Source organism: Clarias gariepinus, chromosome 2 (genome assembly GCF_024256425.1).
Source record: "Clarias gariepinus isolate MV-2021 ecotype Netherlands chromosome 2, CGAR_prim_01v2, whole genome shotgun sequence".
Classification (NCBI taxonomy): domain Eukaryota; kingdom Metazoa; phylum Chordata; class Actinopteri; order Siluriformes; family Clariidae; genus Clarias; species Clarias gariepinus.
Genome location: NC_071101.1, coordinates 672,699 through 689,155, shown reverse-complemented (window position 1 = coordinate 689,155; position 16,457 = coordinate 672,699). Strand labels below are relative to the sequence as shown.

Sequence of the window (16,457 nt, the reverse complement as noted above, 5' to 3'; positions counted from 1 at the left end):
GTTTCATGTGTGTATTTATTCATTTCATTTACAAATATATAATAGATAAACATGAACAGGTACATCGTTTAAATATATACGTACACCCGATCAGGTGTAATAAATCCGTCTAATACATAGCAATTTAATTAACTCATTAGCTAATTACCATTGTTTGAAATATCATAAAAAATTTAATTTATCACATTTCTCACATGTTCTAATCTCTTACCGTTATAAGTGTAAGGTAGACACGTACTGTTTGTTTTACTTTTAGCATGCTAGCACTCACAGTTAGCTAGCCAGCTAACCTAGCCCTCACACACACATACACACTACGTGTAATGTAATATTGGTAACTGTAACGATCATCACCAGACTATTTTGTTTTAAAAGTTGAGAGGATAAGTGTTTGGTGTTGATGAATGTTGTTTGTGTCTCAGTCTGGTATGTAGGCGGTGTTGCCGTATGGGTTCTTGGGCTGTGTGTGTGTGTGCGAGCGGTTGTGGGAGTGTGTGAAGCGTCTGATGAGGTGATAGAGCGCTACGATGGGGATGGGAAACACCGGCAGAGCCGAGAGCAGCACGCAGATCGCAAACACCCAGTCGGGATACGGCTTCATCTCCGCTTCAGGGAACTGGTCCTATAAACACATACACACACACTAGTTAAACTTTAATGATATATTTCTTTAGAGATTATCACTGCACATGCAATCGCGTTTTAGTCTGTCTGTCCATCTCTCTAAATCGTCTACATGTCTCTCTATCATCGTTTTCAGTATCTATGCCTTCTAGATCTTTCCTTCTGTCTGTATATATATCTATATACACCTCTAAAATTGCCGGGGGTTACGTTCCTAGAGCAACCTGCTAATTTTGGATGTGGTCTATAAATGCCTATTTTATAGTTTAGACCCTAAACATGCTTCCAAAACAATTTCATTACGTTTCAGGATAATACATTAGTCTTAAAAACAGAGTGTAAAGGTAAAGCCGTGAACTGTACAATAACCGTACTGCTGAGACTCGCGCGGTGCTAGAATGTAAAATACCCATGATGCCCCTGTGTGTACTGTATGTAACTCATGCAGGTGTGGTATAGTACTGGTCGCTTTGTGTTCTCTCTACAGTACTAAAATTAAACAGTATTACATTTTTATATGTAAATTTATCTGAATTTACATTAATATTTGTGTATAAATAGTTAATTATATTGTTCCTAATAGTTTAATGTTAAAATGCATTAAAATTAAATATTGCCACGAAAAAAAATTATGAAACAAGTAGTTTTTGTGGATTATTAGTTCGTTTTTAAAGAAAAATCTGCGAACCACTGAGGCTGTGGACTCTGACCCGCATTCACGGGGGTCGACCGTATATATAAAAGTCTGTCCATCTATCTTCCTGTGTACAGTATCTCGCCATCTGTCTATACCTCTCTATTCCTTTGTCTTTATCATGCTGTCTCTCTCTCTCTTTCTATCTGTTTCTCTCTCTATCTGTTTCTCTATCTCTGCTTATCTTTCTATATTTTATATCTCTTTCTCTCTTTCTCTTTATATATTTGTCTCTCTCTCCATCTGTCTCTCCATCTCTCCCTGTCAGTCTCTCTCTATCTTGTTTTTGGATTTTTCCCTGATTTTCTCCCTAATTTAGTCATAGCCAATTCCTCCCCGTCACTAGGGGGCTCCACATTAAAGCTACTACCACTCAGTTGGGAGGGCCAAAGACTATCACGTGTTTCCTCCGAACTACGTGACGCCAGCCGACCGCATCTTTTCAAACTGCTCGCTCTTTTCAAACACACTCTGAGGACAGCGCTATCCGCTCTTTCCGCTTGCTTGAGTTCATAGACTTCAATTCAATTCAATTTTATTTGTATAGCGCTTTTAACAATTGTTTTTGTCCCAAAGCAGCTTTACACAATCAAAAGAATTATTTAAGTTTGTATGAAATGTGAATTTGTATGAATCAAAATGGTCAGTTTGTCCCTGGTGAGCAAGCCGAGGGCGACAGTGGCAAGGAAAAACTCCCTGAGATGGTAATAGGAAGAAACCTTGAGAGGAACCAGACTCAACAGGGAACCCATCCTCATCTGGGTGAAACAGAAAGCAGTAAATGATCTGCATTTATACAGTGTGTAGGGTGGGAGGCAGTTCAGCTATAATAGCTGATGTTAATTGATGTTAATATGGAGTCCAGGTAGTTATTGAAGACCCAGGTAGACTTGTAGGAAGTTCCAGTCCTGAACTATCGAACTGTCAAGTTCTCAAAGAAACAGCTGCCAACACCAGTCGAGGCCAGAACCATCTTCTAGGTAGAGAGAATCATCCCCAGACACCAGACGCATCCCAGAGAGACACACGGCGCATCCATGTGACGAGATCTTCAGCCAGAAGCGGGGCACCAGGATGGGTCAGACAGGTCATCCCATAGATGCCCCTAATGGGCTGTATAGAGCCGTGATTATTGTGGGGGCACCAAGTACCTCTTACCCCCCCCTCTGAGAGAGCTCGGCCAATCAGCTCTCTCTAGACCACAGCATCACTCCGGATGATAGGACGAGCACTTAACCACTGCACCACTTTACCACCGCGCCACTCAGAGACCACACTCTCAACCCTTCTATACAGTATATTCATCCAGCGTACTTTTTTTCTAGCTCACCTTGTTCTTAGCTACCAGCTCTACATACACAGGCGTGTCCATGAAACTCCCTGCTGTAGTATCCGTTAACGCAGGGCTGAGCTGAATAAGTTATCAGACGTTAAAGCTGTTAAAGCCTGATCACTGATGTCTGACCCTCAGTAAGAACTCATGCTGACACTGAGTGCAGATTACAGTCTGCTTAGAGACCGAGGCTAGATTAGCGCCTTGCTAAGCTAACGCACTAAGCTTCTCCTTAGCCGCAGTTGCTGAAGTGAGATCAGAGAGATCAGTGTTTGGGTCCTCGTGGTGTGTTTGTCCTGGACACTCACGTATCCTGGGTTCCAGGCGGGGTACTTGGGTTGCACCTGCACCTGAATCACCACGTATGCCACCAGTACCACCAGCAGCATCACAGGACTGATCCCCAACCAGCACACACGCCAGAATATGTTGGGCTTTCGCCCCGTCATAAACTCCAGATCCTCACTAAAGCTGTGGGTTCACAAAGACAAAACAGGAAAATGAGGCATCGGCTTAAAGGCTTGAATGTGTGGAAACTCCTCAATATTTATAAGATACAGTGGAACCTCGGATTACGAGCATAATAATTTGTTCCAGGAGCGTGCTAGTATTCCAAAACACTCGAAAACCAAATGTAATTTTCTCATAAGAAATAATGGAAACTCAAATTATTCGTTCCACGGCCCAAAAAAATAAATACATAAAAATAATTAACACAAAAAGTGTAAAAGTAAAAATGAAAAAAAAAATAAATAAATAAAACTAATTAACACTTTACTTTTAAAAAAGGTAAAAAATTAATCTCGACAGATAAGTGTTTCCATTTATGCGTGCAGGCGCTGTGTGTGTGTGTGTGTGTGTGTGTGAATCTAAAGTAAGCTCCCCTCTCCCCCTTCTCATCTTACACAGTTACCTTTCCTCCACTCTTTTCACACACATGCGTGGACAATAAAAACACTGTTTTATCGAAAAAATATAAACAAGAAATCTCTCTAACGACACTCGATTGAGCAACACACTAACAAAATCACTGCTGTAAAGTAAAAATAAAACAAATTAACCTGCACTTTACCTTTGAAAAGAATCATGACAGAGCAGTGTTTCTGTGTAGAGCAGAGAGAAAGAGTGTGTGTGTGTGTGTGTGCGTGTGCGTGTGTGTGTGTGAAGGCAAAAGTAGGTGGGGTCTAAAAGTCATAAAGTTACGATTATTATTATTATTGTTATTATTATGATTATTATTATTATTATTATTAGCGATTTGATGTGGTAACATGTGATATGACGTATAATACACAGCAATATGAAACATTTACACCAGCAGCTGCTTTACTAATCAGAAAAAAATCTAACTAACCGTCCCATTCCATAGAAGCCGACCACAGCGATGATTTCAAAGAAGGCGATGATGAGGAGCGGGACGGAGCCGACGTAACTGTTAAAAATCTCCAGCCAGTAATTTCCTGAGCTCATGGTGAAGATCAGAGCCACCAGGAACGATATGATACAGATTACAGCTAGAGAGAGAGACAGAGAGAGAGAGACAGAGAGAGAGAGAGAGAGACAGAGAGAGAGAGAGAGAGAGAGACAGAGAGAGAGAGAGAGACAGAGAGAGAGAGAGAGAGAGAGAGAGAGAGAGAGACAGAGAGAGAGAGAGAGAGAGAGACAGAGAGAGAGAGAGAGAGAGACAGAGAGAGAGAGAGAGAGAGAGAGACAGAGAGAGAGAGAGAGAGAGAGTTTAAGTCGGCTTTATTGTCACTTCAACCATATACATCCCGGGAACGACTGCAGGGGGCTCCGAGCCACCTCGGCCGGGATCATCGCTCGCGGGCGTACGGCCTTCTTTAAAACGTCTGCAGTCTCATCACCATACTGCGCTCGAAGGCTTCTGTCAATGTCAATCACTTTTACGTCTTCATTCAGCAGAAATTATATCACAAGTCTCGGTTTGATTTGAGTGCCATTTACTTTTGTTTAAAATGTGTTTAAAAAAACAAAAACTAATACTTTAATAAAGGGAATGGTCATGTGGTATCCATTCCCTGCTTGGTGTCCTATCACCTTTATTATGGATTAATGTGTGTGTCGTTCGTACCAGTGAAGAGTTCTTTAGGAATCCACTTCGGCACCATGTTCAGGTCGAGCAGCGGAGTGAGGACACCCTCCAGGTTGCCGAACATGGAGGACAGGCCGAGGCTGAAGAGCATGATGAAGAAGAGGACAGCCCACACCTGGGACGCAGGCATGGAGGTCACCGCCTCTGTGAACACGATGAAGGCCAAACCCGTTCCTGATGCACTCTGGTCCAGAGAGAGAAACACACATGAGAAGCTAGGGCTGAAAACAGCAACTGTGTCTTCGTCTACTTCCACGCTAGTCCCCACCCTGATCCTCATTCATCAGTGTGTTTGGTAAAGTTGTGTGTTTGCTGATCAGTGAACAGTCGCATGTAGTGACACCCACAAAATTCCATAAAAGCGAAAAAGTACACAAAGGTAAGAGCATGAAATGAGCGATCAGGGTAAAGGTCTGAAAAGAGAAAACTCACTTCTATGCCAAAAGAATGGAATATACCGTAGATATCTGAAAAATGATCAGGTTCAATCCTCCATCAGCAGAGGAGTGTGTTTACAGATCAAACAGATTATGACTCAAAATTTATGAGCTTGTCTTGGCTTGCTTTCTTTTTATCTTTAAGTCTTTAATCCAAAGCAATTACATAAAACGCGAACTAAGTGCATGAAACGGACTAAGTGCACTAGATGGCGCTCTGAGTGAACTAGAATGAGAATCCAAAGCTCTTCATCTCTCTGGATAAGGGAGTGTCTGCTAAATGCCTAATCAGCATCAAGAGTTTCTACTCCACAGAATATTCCAGAGAGAACAGAGCAAGAACCGACAGTTTGGAGGATTGAGCTCCGTCAGCTCTTATATTAGATAGTCATCTAATGTGTACATTTGGTAGGAGGCCATTTCTTTCTTCTGAATTCATACGATGCCATGAAAACCAAACATCAGATAAGAACGGTATCTACTGTCACCCTAACAAACTTAGTGGCATGAACAAGTCCAGCTCTCAGTCTAATATCATTTGGCGATCTACCTGCTCCACCACATCTCCTGAACCTGGTCATGATCTAGTGAGTTAAACCAAAACATCTTTCAGCTGCTAAACCTGTAAGTTGTCCTGGACTTCAAACCTCCAGCACCGTTCTCAGTAAGCTTTTAGTATAGTCATGTACATACACACTACACATTCCGATCTATTAAACACCCTCCTGTTAGAATTGATCAGGTGTTTCTTCAGTGCACATTGAGGAGGAAGTGATTTGGATCCGCTCATACCTGATCCAGAAACCTCTTCAGATCGCAGTGTCTCAGATCCAGGGAAGTAACCTGATCAGGATAGGAGCTGTTGAGGTAGGACAGCCAGTCGTTATAGTTACTCAGGGTGATGTTCTGATCAGAGAAGTCGAACTCGTTGGTTAGTTTGAGGATGTTACTGTGGAGAGACACACAACGTCTAGGTGTGATGTTACAGCTGGGACAGGGTACATGTTAATATCACACACACTGCATTGCTGTGAAGCATGATCATGGGTTAACGCACTCTCCATGCTGTGTATTGTAGTGTGTGTCCACACTGTACACAGCACACGGTCGACATTTACATTTACAGCATTTGGCTGACGTTGTTATCCAGAGCGATTAAGCGTTAAAACTCGAGACCTTCTGATGAGTAGGCCTATGTCTTTACCACTGATCTACCCCTGACCCCAGTTCCTGCAGCAGTATCGCTCAAATCTAAACCCATGTGATCCTGCTACCATGAGCACTATTTCTGGAACATGTCCAGCTAATCGCACCCTCACTCACAAGGTGGCCATGTGCATGCTGTGTGCATCTGCAGATCCTTCTACCCGATCTCCATGATGCCTTCACAGCCTTCGAGCATGCACTATTAGTGTACTGTAGCTAGAGGGTGAAAGTGCGCACCTCTGGATGCAGTTGTTGTTGTTTGTAGTAGCTTTGAATCCCAGAATGGAGAAAATAGGAATGGAGGCGTAGAGCGACGTGAGACTGTTAATGCAGCCCACCAGCAAAGCGTCTCGCTCACAGTTATTCCTGAAACACACACACACACACACACACACACACACACACACACACAATTTTTTGTCGCTCAGATTGTGTGTGTGTAAATCTCTGTACCCAGTGTGAGCGTGGTTGTGTGTCATAGAGCTCACTGTATGGGGTTGTAGCTGGAGAAGGCGATGAGGCCTCCGAACGCCAGAGATAGAGAGAAGAAGATCTGAGTGGCAGCATCTAACCACACCTGAGGGTTTAACAGGACCTGCCACTACACACACACACACACACACACACACGCACACACACACACAGTTGCATTATGCCAACCTATCTAAACTCCAGGTTTATTGTAATTGTTTGGACAACAAACCACAATATAAGATAAATGGTTTTAGCCACTAAAAAAGGACTCTTTAGTGTGTGTGTGTGTGTGTGTGTGTGTGTGTGCGTGTGTGTGTGTGTGCATTTAACTTACGTCTGGTGTAAAAAGGTACTCCAGTCCGTCGGTGGCTCCAGGAAGTGTAAGAGCTTGTATGAGAAAAATTGTTAACACCAGGTAAGGAAATGTAGCTGTTACATACACCGCCTGCACAGAACACACACACACACACACAAACACAAGAAACCTTTTTTTAGTTGCTAAAACCAGCCATTGGTATTATATTGTGAGAAACACACACATATTGTTAGAAGTATAAGTCATGTTTTATGGTGTGTCTGTAAAGTGAATATTTTTCAATGTTGTGTAAATATTTTTGTGTATCAACAAGGGTGTGTATATTGTTGTTTGGTAATTTAGTGCATCTGTTGTGGCACAAGTCCACTGAGAGTATTTTTAGATACTAATTCCATGAAACCTTGGATTACGAGTAACGCGTTTAGCGAGTGTTCCGCAAGATGAGCAAAGATTTTTAATAAATTTGAACTTGTAAAACGATCAAGTCTTGGTTTATGAGTACCGAGTATCATGTATCACGCATGCGCTTCTTGTTGTGCCGCTGTGCGTCACGTGATCACAACTGAGCCAATGGTTTTTCTCTCTTTTGCGCTGTGGAATTGTGGGTAATCGTCTCCGCTGCTGGGTCTTAGTGCTCGTCTCTTACTGGTATAATCAACATCTGTACACGTGTGTACTGTTTACTATAACACTGTGACCATGTGTGTGTGTAAAACATATTTTATTTTGTGTCTGTATGTGTGTGTGTACAGCGCGCGTCTCATTAGAGAGGTTTAGGATCCATTTGCTCTTCCTGTATCAGCTCCTCTTTGTGTCTGTGTGATAGTGTGAGTGTGCGCACGTCATTGAACAGCATACCACTTCCCTCCTCTTCTCAGCTTAAGACACACAAATACACAGACACACACACTCTCTCACTCTAAAGGAAACACTGCTCTGTCGCGATTCTTTTCAAAGATAAAGTGCAGGTTAATTTGTTTTATTTTTACTTTATATTTTGTGTTAATTATTTTTATGTAAATTTTTTTTGGGCTGTTGAACGAATAATTTAAGTTTCCATTATTTCTTATGGGAAAATTGGGATTTGGTTTACAAGTGTTTTGGAATACGAGCCTGCTTTCGAATTATGCTCGTAATCCAAGGTTCCACTATATAGTGTTGTTAATGTTTGTATACCATTGTTTAGGTGTGTCTGTAGTTGTTTAATGTATGATGAGCGTTGTAGGATTGTACAGATGTGTGTAGTGTTATGTAGTGTTATGAATGTGTGTAGTGTTGTGAAGGTGTTGTGTAGTGTTGTGAAGGTGTGTGTACTGTTGTGAAGGTGTTTGTAGTGTTGTGAAGGTGTGTGTAGTATTGTGTGTAGTGTTGTTAAGGTGTGTGTAGTATTGTGAAGGTGTGTGTAGTGTTGTGTAGTGTTGTGAAGGTGTGTGTAGTATTGTGAAGGTGTGTGTACTGTTGTGAAGGTGTGTGTAGTGTTGTGTGTAGTGTTGTTAAGGTGTGTGTAGTATTGTGAAGGTGTGTGTAGTGTTGTGTAGTGTTGTGAAGGTGTGTGTACTGTTGTGAAGGTGTGTGTAGTGTTGTGTGTAGTGTTGTTAAGGTGTGTGTAGTATTGTGAAGGTGTGTGTAGTGTTGTGTAGTGTTGTGAAGGTGTGTGTAGTGTTGTTAAAGGTGTGTGTAGTGTTGTGAAGGTGTGTGTAGTGTTGTGTAGTGTTGTTAAGGTGTGTGTAGTGTTGTGAAGGTGTGTGTAGTGTTGTGTAGTGTTGTTAAGGTGTGTGTAGTGTTGTGAAGGTGTGTGTAGTGTTGTGTGTAGTGTTGTAAAGGTGTGTAGTATTGTGAAGGTGTGTGTAGTGTTGTGTAGTGTTGTGAGGGTGTGTGTTGTGTTGTGTAGTGTTGTTAAAGGTGTGTGTAGTGTTGTGAAGGTGTGTGTAGTGTTGTGTAGTGTTGTTAAAGTGTGTGTAGTGTTGTAAAGGTGTGTGTAGGGTTGTGAAGGTGTGTGTAGTATTGTGAAGGTGTGTGTAGTGTTGTGTAGTGTTGTGAAGGTGTGTGTAGTGTTGTGAGGGTGTGTTTAGTGTTGTGTAGTGTTGTGAAGGTGTGTGTTGAGTTGTGTAGGTGTGCGTAGTGTTGTGTAGCATTGTGTAGCTGTGTGTAGCGTTGTGCGGTGACCTTTCCGATGGTCTCGATGCCGCGGATGAAGCAGATGTAGACGACGGCCCAGGCGGTAGCGACACACACCACCATCCACCACTGCAGCGAGCCGCTCGACTCGATGTTCGGAGAGATGTTCAGTGTCTCACGGTACCAGAAATAATTCACAGGCGTCCCCATCACACACTCCCACACGTACTCTACACAATACACACAGTGTCTACATTACTCTGTGTTTATGTGTGTGTGTGTGTGTGTGTGTGTGTGTAGTATGTATACCTGTCTGGTTTTCATTTAGAGGACACTGTGACCATGGCAATGGATCCTGGAAGGAATTAAAGAAGTACCACAGGACCCAGGCCAGGATGGTGTTATAGAACATTCCTACAAGGAACGAGACCACCATCGACGCCATGCCTACACACACACACACACACACACACACACACAAAGAGGTAAAAAAGAACTGTGCTTAGACTGTGATTAATCTGACTGTGAGTACCATGTGATTGGACTGAGATTGGACTGACCGACTCCACCCAGGTAGGGTGAGATGGAGCTCCACACTCCGATGCTTCCCTTACGGAGACTCTGTCCAATCGCCAGCTCCAGGTAGAGCAGAGGTAATCCCTCAAACACCAGTGCAATCAGATATGGGATTAGAAATGCACCTGACACACACACACACACACACACACATTTTACATGTCACAGTAAAACATTAATGTGTTGATTTTTTGGCCAGAGAGCAGGTTTGCTGTGTATTGACAAAAGTCTTGTCCTTTAGTGATTCAGAATATCATAAACGCTGGGTATAATGGCAGACCATCCCGCTGTAATGATGCTGTAACTGTGCAGTAAAACACACTGAGGTTTTATTGACGTGTGAGATGGAGTCGAGATGTTTTTGTTTGGTCAGTGAGGAGTTTGTGATCTTGTAAAATCGTCCATTACGCTGCTGTGGGTGAGCTTTTAAACTGAAGCATGGTATTTGAGCGCGGTGTGTTTCTTAGGTCCGGTTAGTGAAGGACTGAAGCATTTCTGTAGTGGAAACTTGGAGGTCTGGATGTGGTCCTGGAAAACCACCTGCTCTCACATTGTGGCACTTTTCAGATTTAACTGATCAGCTAACTAAAAGCCTTTTCTGACTGTAAGGTGCGGTGGTGGTTCAGTGTGATGAGGTTCTGAGTTACTGACCAGAAGGTCGGTGGTTCGAGCCTCAGCTCCGCCTAATCATCGCTGTTGGCACCCTTGAGCGAGGCCCTTAACCCTTTCTGGGTCTCGGTGTGTGTGTAGTCGAGTACTGGAGTAACTTCTCGATGTGTGTGTATTTGGGTCCTGGAGTAACGTCTCGTGTGTGTGTATTCGGGTCCTGGAGTAACGTCTCGGTGTGTGTGTAGTCGAGTACTGGAGTAACGTCTCGGTGTGTGTGTGTAGTCGAGTACTGGAGTAACGTCTCGGTGTGTGTGTAGTCGAGTACTGTAGTAACGTCTCGGTGTGTGTGTAGTCAGGTACTGGAGTAACGTCTCGTTGTGTGTGTAGTCGGGTACTGGAGTAACGTCTCGGTGTGTGTGTAGTCGAGTACTGGAGTAACGTCTCGGTGTGTGTGTAGTCGAGTACTGGAGTAACGTCTCGGTCTGTGTGTATTCAGGTACTGGAGTAACGTCTCGGTGTGTGTGTAGTCGAGTACTGAAGTAATGTCTCGGTGTGTGTGTATTCAGGTACTGGAGTAACGTCTCGGTGTGTGTAGTCGGGTACTAGAGTAACGTCCCGATGTGTGTGCAGTCGGGTCCTGGAGTAACCTCTCGGTGTGTGTGTAGTCGGGTCCTGGAGTAACGTCTCGGTGTGTGTGTAGTCGAGTACTGGAGTAACGTCTCGGTGTGTGTGTAGTCGAGTACTGGAGTAACGTCTCGGTGTGTGTGTAGTCGTGTACTGGAGTAACGTCTCGGTGTGTGTGTAGTCGAGTACTGGAGTAACGTCTCGGTGTGTGTGTAGTCGTGTACTGGAGTAACGTCTCGGTGTGTGTGTAGTCGTGTACTGGAGTAACGTCTCGGTGTGTGTGTAGTCGGGTACTGGAGTAACGTCTCGGTGTGTGTGTAGTCGGGTACTGGAGTAACGTCTCGGTGTGTGTGTAGTCGAGTACTTGAGTAACGTCTCGGTGTGTGTGTAGTCGAGTACTTGAGTAACGTCTCGGTGTGTGTGTAGTCGAGTACTGGAGTAACGTCTCGGTGTGTGTTTAGTCGAGTACTGGAGTAACGTCTCGGTGTGTGTTTAGTCGAGTACTGGAGTAACGTCTCGGTGTGTGTGTAGTCGAGTACTGGAGTAACGTCTCGGTGTGTGTGTAGTCGGGTACTGGAGTAACGTCTCGGTGTGTGTGTAGTCGAGTACTGGAGTAACGTCTCGGTGTGTGTGTAGTCGGGTACTGGAGTAACGTCTCGGTGTGTGTGTAGTCGGGTACTGGAGTAACGTCTCAGTGTGTGTGTAGTCGGGTACTGGAGTAACGTCTCAGTGTGTGTTTAGTCGAGTACTGGAGTAACGTCTCGGTGTGTGTGTAGTCGGGTACTGGAGTAACGTCTCGGTGTGTGTGTAGTCGGGTACTGGAGTAACGTCTCGGTGTGTGTGTAGTCGGGTACTGGAGTAACGTCTCGGTGTGTGTGTTTAGTCAAGTACTGGAGTAACGTCTCGGTGTGTGTGTAGTCGAGTACTGGAGTAACGTCTCGGTGTGTGTGTAGTCGTGTACTGGAGTAACGTCTCGGTGTGTGTGTAGTCGGGTACTGGAGTAACGTCTCGGTGTGTGTTTAGTCGAGTACTGGAGTAACGTCTCGGTGTGTGTGTGGTCGTGTACTGGAGTAACGTCTCGGTGTGTGTGTAGTCGGGTACTGGAGTAACGTCTCGGTGTGTGTTTAGTCGGGTACTGGAGTAACGTCTCGGTGTGTGTGTAGTCGTGTACTGGAGTAACGTCTCGGTGTGTGTGTATTCGAGTACTGGAGTAACGTCTCGGTGTGTGTGTAGTCGTGTACTGGAGTAACGTCTCGGTGTGTGTGTAGTCGTGTACTGGAGTAACGTCTCGGTGTGTGTGTAGTCGTGTACTGGAGTAACGTCTCGGTGTGTGTGTAGTCGAGTACTGGAGTAACGTCTCGGTGTGTGTGTAGTCGTGTACTGGAGTAACGTCTCGGTGTGTGTGTAGTCGTGTACTGGAGTAACGTCTCGGTGTGTGTGTAGTCGAGTACTGGAGTAACGTCTCGGTGTGTGTGTAGTCGTGTACTGGAGTAACGTCTCGGTGTGTGTGTAGTCGTGTACTGGAGTAACGTCTCGGTGTGTGTTTAGTCGAGTACTGGAGTAACGTCTCGGTGTGTGTGTAGTCGGGTACTGGAGTAACGTCTCGGTGTGTGTGTAGTCGGGTACTGGAGTAACGTCTCGGTGTGTGTGTAGTCGAGTACTTGAGTAACGTCTCGGTGTGTGTGTAGTCGAGTACTTGAGTAACGTCTCGGTGTGTGTGTAGTCGAGTACTGGAGTAACGTCTCGGTGTGTGTTTAGTCGAGTACTGGAGTAACGTCTCGGTGTGTGTTTAGTCGAGTACTGGAGTAACGTCTCGGTGTGTGTTTAGTCGAGTACTGGAGTAACGTCTCGGTGTGTGTGTAGTCGAGTACTGGAGTAACGTCTCGGTGTGTGTGTAGTCGGGTACTGGAGTAACGTCTCGGTGTGTGTGTAGTCGGGTACTGGAGTAACGTCTCAGTGTGTGTGTAGTCGGGTACTGGAGTAACGTCTCAGTGTGTGTTTAGTCGAGTACTGGAGTAACGTCTCGGTGTGTGTGTAGTCGGGTACTGGAGTAACGTCTCGGTGTGTGTGTAGTCGGGTACTGGAGTAACGTCTCGGTGTGTGTGTAGTCGGGTACTGGAGTAACGTCTCGGTGTGTGTGTTTAGTCAAGTACTGGAGTAACGTCTCGGTGTGTGTTTAGTCGAGTACTGGAGTAACGTCTCGGTGTGTGTGTAGTCGTGTACTGGAGTAACGTCTCGGTGTGTGTGTGGTCGTGTACTGGAGTAACGTCTCGGTGTGTGTGTAGTCGGGTACTGGAGTAACGTCTCGGTGTGTGTTTAGTCGGGTACTGGAGTAACGTCTCGGTGTGTGTGTAGTCGTGTACTGGAGTAACGTCTCGGTGTGTGTGTAGTCGAGTACTGGAGTAACGTCTCGGTGTGTGTGTAGTCGTGTACTGGAGTAACGTCTCGGTGTGTGTGTAGTCGTGTACTGGAGTAACGTCTCGGTGTGTGTTTAGTCGAGTACTGGAGTAACGTCTCGGTGTGTGTGTAGTCGGGTACTGGAGTAACGTCTCGGTGTGTGTGTAGTCGGGTACTGGAGTAACGTCTCGGTGTGTGTGTAGTCGGGTCTTGGAGTAACGTCTCGGTGTGTGTGTAGTCGAGTACTTGAGTAACGTCTCGGTGTGTGTGTAGTCGAGTACTGGAGTAACGTCTCGGTGTGTGTTTAGTCGAGTACTGGAGTAACATCTCGGTGTGTGTGTAGTCGAGTACTGGAGTAACGTCTCGGTGTGTGTGTAGTCGAGTACTGGAGTAACGTCTCGGTGTGTGTGTAGTCGGGTACTGGAGTAACGTCTCGGTGTGTGTGTTTAGTCAAGTACTGGAGTAACGTCTCGGTGTGTGTGTAGTCGAGTACTGGAGTAACGTCTCGGTGTGTGTGTAGTCGTGTACTGGAGTAACGTCTCGGTGTGTGTGTAGTCGGGTACTGGAGTAACGTCTCGGTGTGTGTTTAGTCGAGTACTGGAGTAACGTCTCGGTGTGTGTGTGGTCGTGTACTGGAGTAACGTCTCGGTGTGTGTGTAGTCGGGTACTGGAGTAACGTCTCGGTGTGTGTTTAGTCGGGTACTGGAGTAACGTCTCGGTGTGTGTGTAGTCGGGTACTGGAGTAACGTCTCGGTGTGTGTGTAGTCGGGTACTGGAGTAACGTCTCGGTGTGTGTGTAGTCGGGTACTGGAGAAAAAAGTAATTTTTCTGGTTGTTCTTGGTTGTTTCTATGACCAACAAAAACTACACATCTTCAGTAATTACTGTATGCTCGTCATTGCACCACTGTATATTCCACCGGTATTTACTCTGTATATACTGTACAATTCAGAGCTTACACAAGTACATATGTATATCCTGTTACTTTTAGGCATGTAATCTTACGGACATGTTAATCCACTGCAATATTTGTACAGTTATATGTATATAGTTTTATATATATATATATACACACACATTTTTATTACCTAATGCACCTTCTGTTTGCTATTTACTGTTTACTATATTCACTACAAAATGTTGCACAGTTATACTATACATTACTGTAACATTATATATCATTATATCTATACTATATATAATCTAATCTTATTATATCTAATAACCAAAATATACAGTTTAAAGTCTAAAGCATTCTAAAGGCTTCCACAGAAGCACATATATCTCTGCCGTTTGGGTTTTAAGGTTTTTAAGGATTTAAATGATTTAGTACAGAGTTAGATACCATCTGATGTCTGATCTATGGACTTATAGATTGTGGATTTTCATATTTTGCTAAAGGATAAATTTAAGAGTAAGTGTTCTTTTATTTTCCGCAGTTTCAGAAATAGTTTTGTGTTCAGATAAAATAGTATGACTGATTTTTTTATTTACTGTAATCAAAAAAAATTGCTAATTTACTGTAAATGTCAGATTTTACTTTTTACTTGACTAGTGCATTTTCTAAAAGAACATTACACCTGTTGGCCAAATACAAGACCAAGCAAATATTACAGTCGCGGCATTGCCCCTCTGGGGCAGTTACTCAGGTGGACGTCATCTCAGCGTCACGTCACCTTTGTTTACGCCTGTGTTCACGATCACACCGAGTCCACATCCTCCTGCTAATCAGGGCTAATGTCCGTCTCCAAGCATCACTTACTGAGAGGTGAAGATGAGATTCAAATCAACCAGAAGACAGGATTTTTTCCTTCTTTCATCTTGTCCTTTCTATTCCTTTATTTTTCACTCATATCTCACCATTCTTTCATCTCCTTTTAATATTTGTGCTTTTCCTTTTCCCATATCATTAGTGTAAAACCTTTTGTTTAAACAAATTCTGAAACCTGTCCTCACGCAGCACCACTAAAGCCCTAAAAATACAATACAATACAATCAGGAGTGTGTGACTTTAAAGTGCCTTGTAATGATTCGATTGTAAGTTATCCCATGTTTATTTCACAGCACTGTAGAATTCTCGATCTTGATTGGGCAGAAGGTGTTGATTAGTCAGGGTTATAATAAATCATTTCTTCTAATACGTTATTGTTTTCATAGCAACAGAAGATTCACTAGGAGATGTACAGCACACACTCTGATGATAATAAACTGATTAAAAATCATGAAAAGCATAACTTCTTTTATTCAAGTTATTATTCATTTGAAGAGAGAGAGAGAGAGAGAGAGAGAGAGAATAAAGACTGTTTATATCTGCTATAACATAAGTGATGTTGTTTTGTGATCAGTTTTAAATGGATTGACTGGTGTTGTGTCTTCTTTAATTAAAATAATTAATTGTTGGTAAGTTTCCATGGTATAAGAGGAATAAAACACTCACACAGGGATGTGCTTTTTTTAGGACAGTTCTCAACTTCAAAGACGTATCAGAACTCGGCTCTGTGTTTTTCTGTAACCAGATGTTTTTTTTTCCCTGTCCTTGAAATGTAAGTAAAATTTAAGCAGGAAATGAGAAAAATCTTTAAGATTAAAAATAGATTACCACGGACGAGAGATGAGAACCTCCATCCACATGCGCAGCTTCTTTACAAAAACCCTCATCTTACCTCCTCCGTAAATCTGGCACAGATACGGGAATCTCCACACATTTCCGAGTCCCACAGCAAATCCGATACACGTGAGCAGATACTGAACTTTGTTGTCCCATTTGGGCCTCTCTTTGGTTTCTTCCTCAGCTCCTCTGTCCTCCATTACTTACACTACGTATTTCCCTAATAGTTCCTCTTCTCCGGCTCTGTGATGAGATAACTTCTGATCTCTGGCTTTTATTGATTTTGGAGAATCGACCAATAAGCTTTGTGTGTTTCTGGTAGAATATT

The 16,457-nt window shown here is 43.6% G+C and overlaps 1 protein-coding gene across 1 annotated transcript; it reads right to left on the bottom strand.

The window, feature by feature from the left end:
* Window positions 1-2: 2 nt before the first annotated feature.
* On the bottom strand, window positions 3-16,408 carry slc6a18 (solute carrier family 6 member 18). Its single transcript, XM_053513679.1, has 12 exons — window positions 16,185-16,408; window positions 9,876-10,016; window positions 9,625-9,762; window positions 9,364-9,545; window positions 7,216-7,326; window positions 6,896-7,008; window positions 6,645-6,773; window positions 5,994-6,150; window positions 4,744-4,948; window positions 4,006-4,165; window positions 2,960-3,122; window positions 3-622 (listed from the first exon to the last, which is right to left on the bottom strand). The coding sequence occupies exons 1-12, from the start codon at window positions 16,327-16,329 to the stop codon at window positions 419-421; spliced, it is 1,848 nt and encodes a 615-aa protein (XP_053369654.1). The 5' UTR covers window positions 16,330-16,408; the 3' UTR covers window positions 3-418.
* Window positions 16,409-16,457: the final 49 nt, after the last annotated feature.

What these genes read in the sequence shown, in the direction of transcription:
- slc6a18 (XM_053513679.1), bottom strand. Translation starts at nt 16,329, where the DNA reads ATGGAGGACAGAGGAGCTGAGGAAGAAACCAAAGAGAGGCCCAAATGG. An exon ending in GTGCCAGATTTACGGAGGAG is followed by an intron (nt 10,017 to 16,184) that starts GTAAGATGAGGG and finishes TGTGTGTGTCAG; the next exon opens with GTGCATTTCTAATCCCATAT. An exon ending in TCCAGCTACAACCCCATACA is followed by an intron (nt 6,774 to 6,895) that starts GTGAGCTCTATG and finishes TGTGTGTTTCAG; the next exon opens with GAATAACTGTGAGCGAGACG.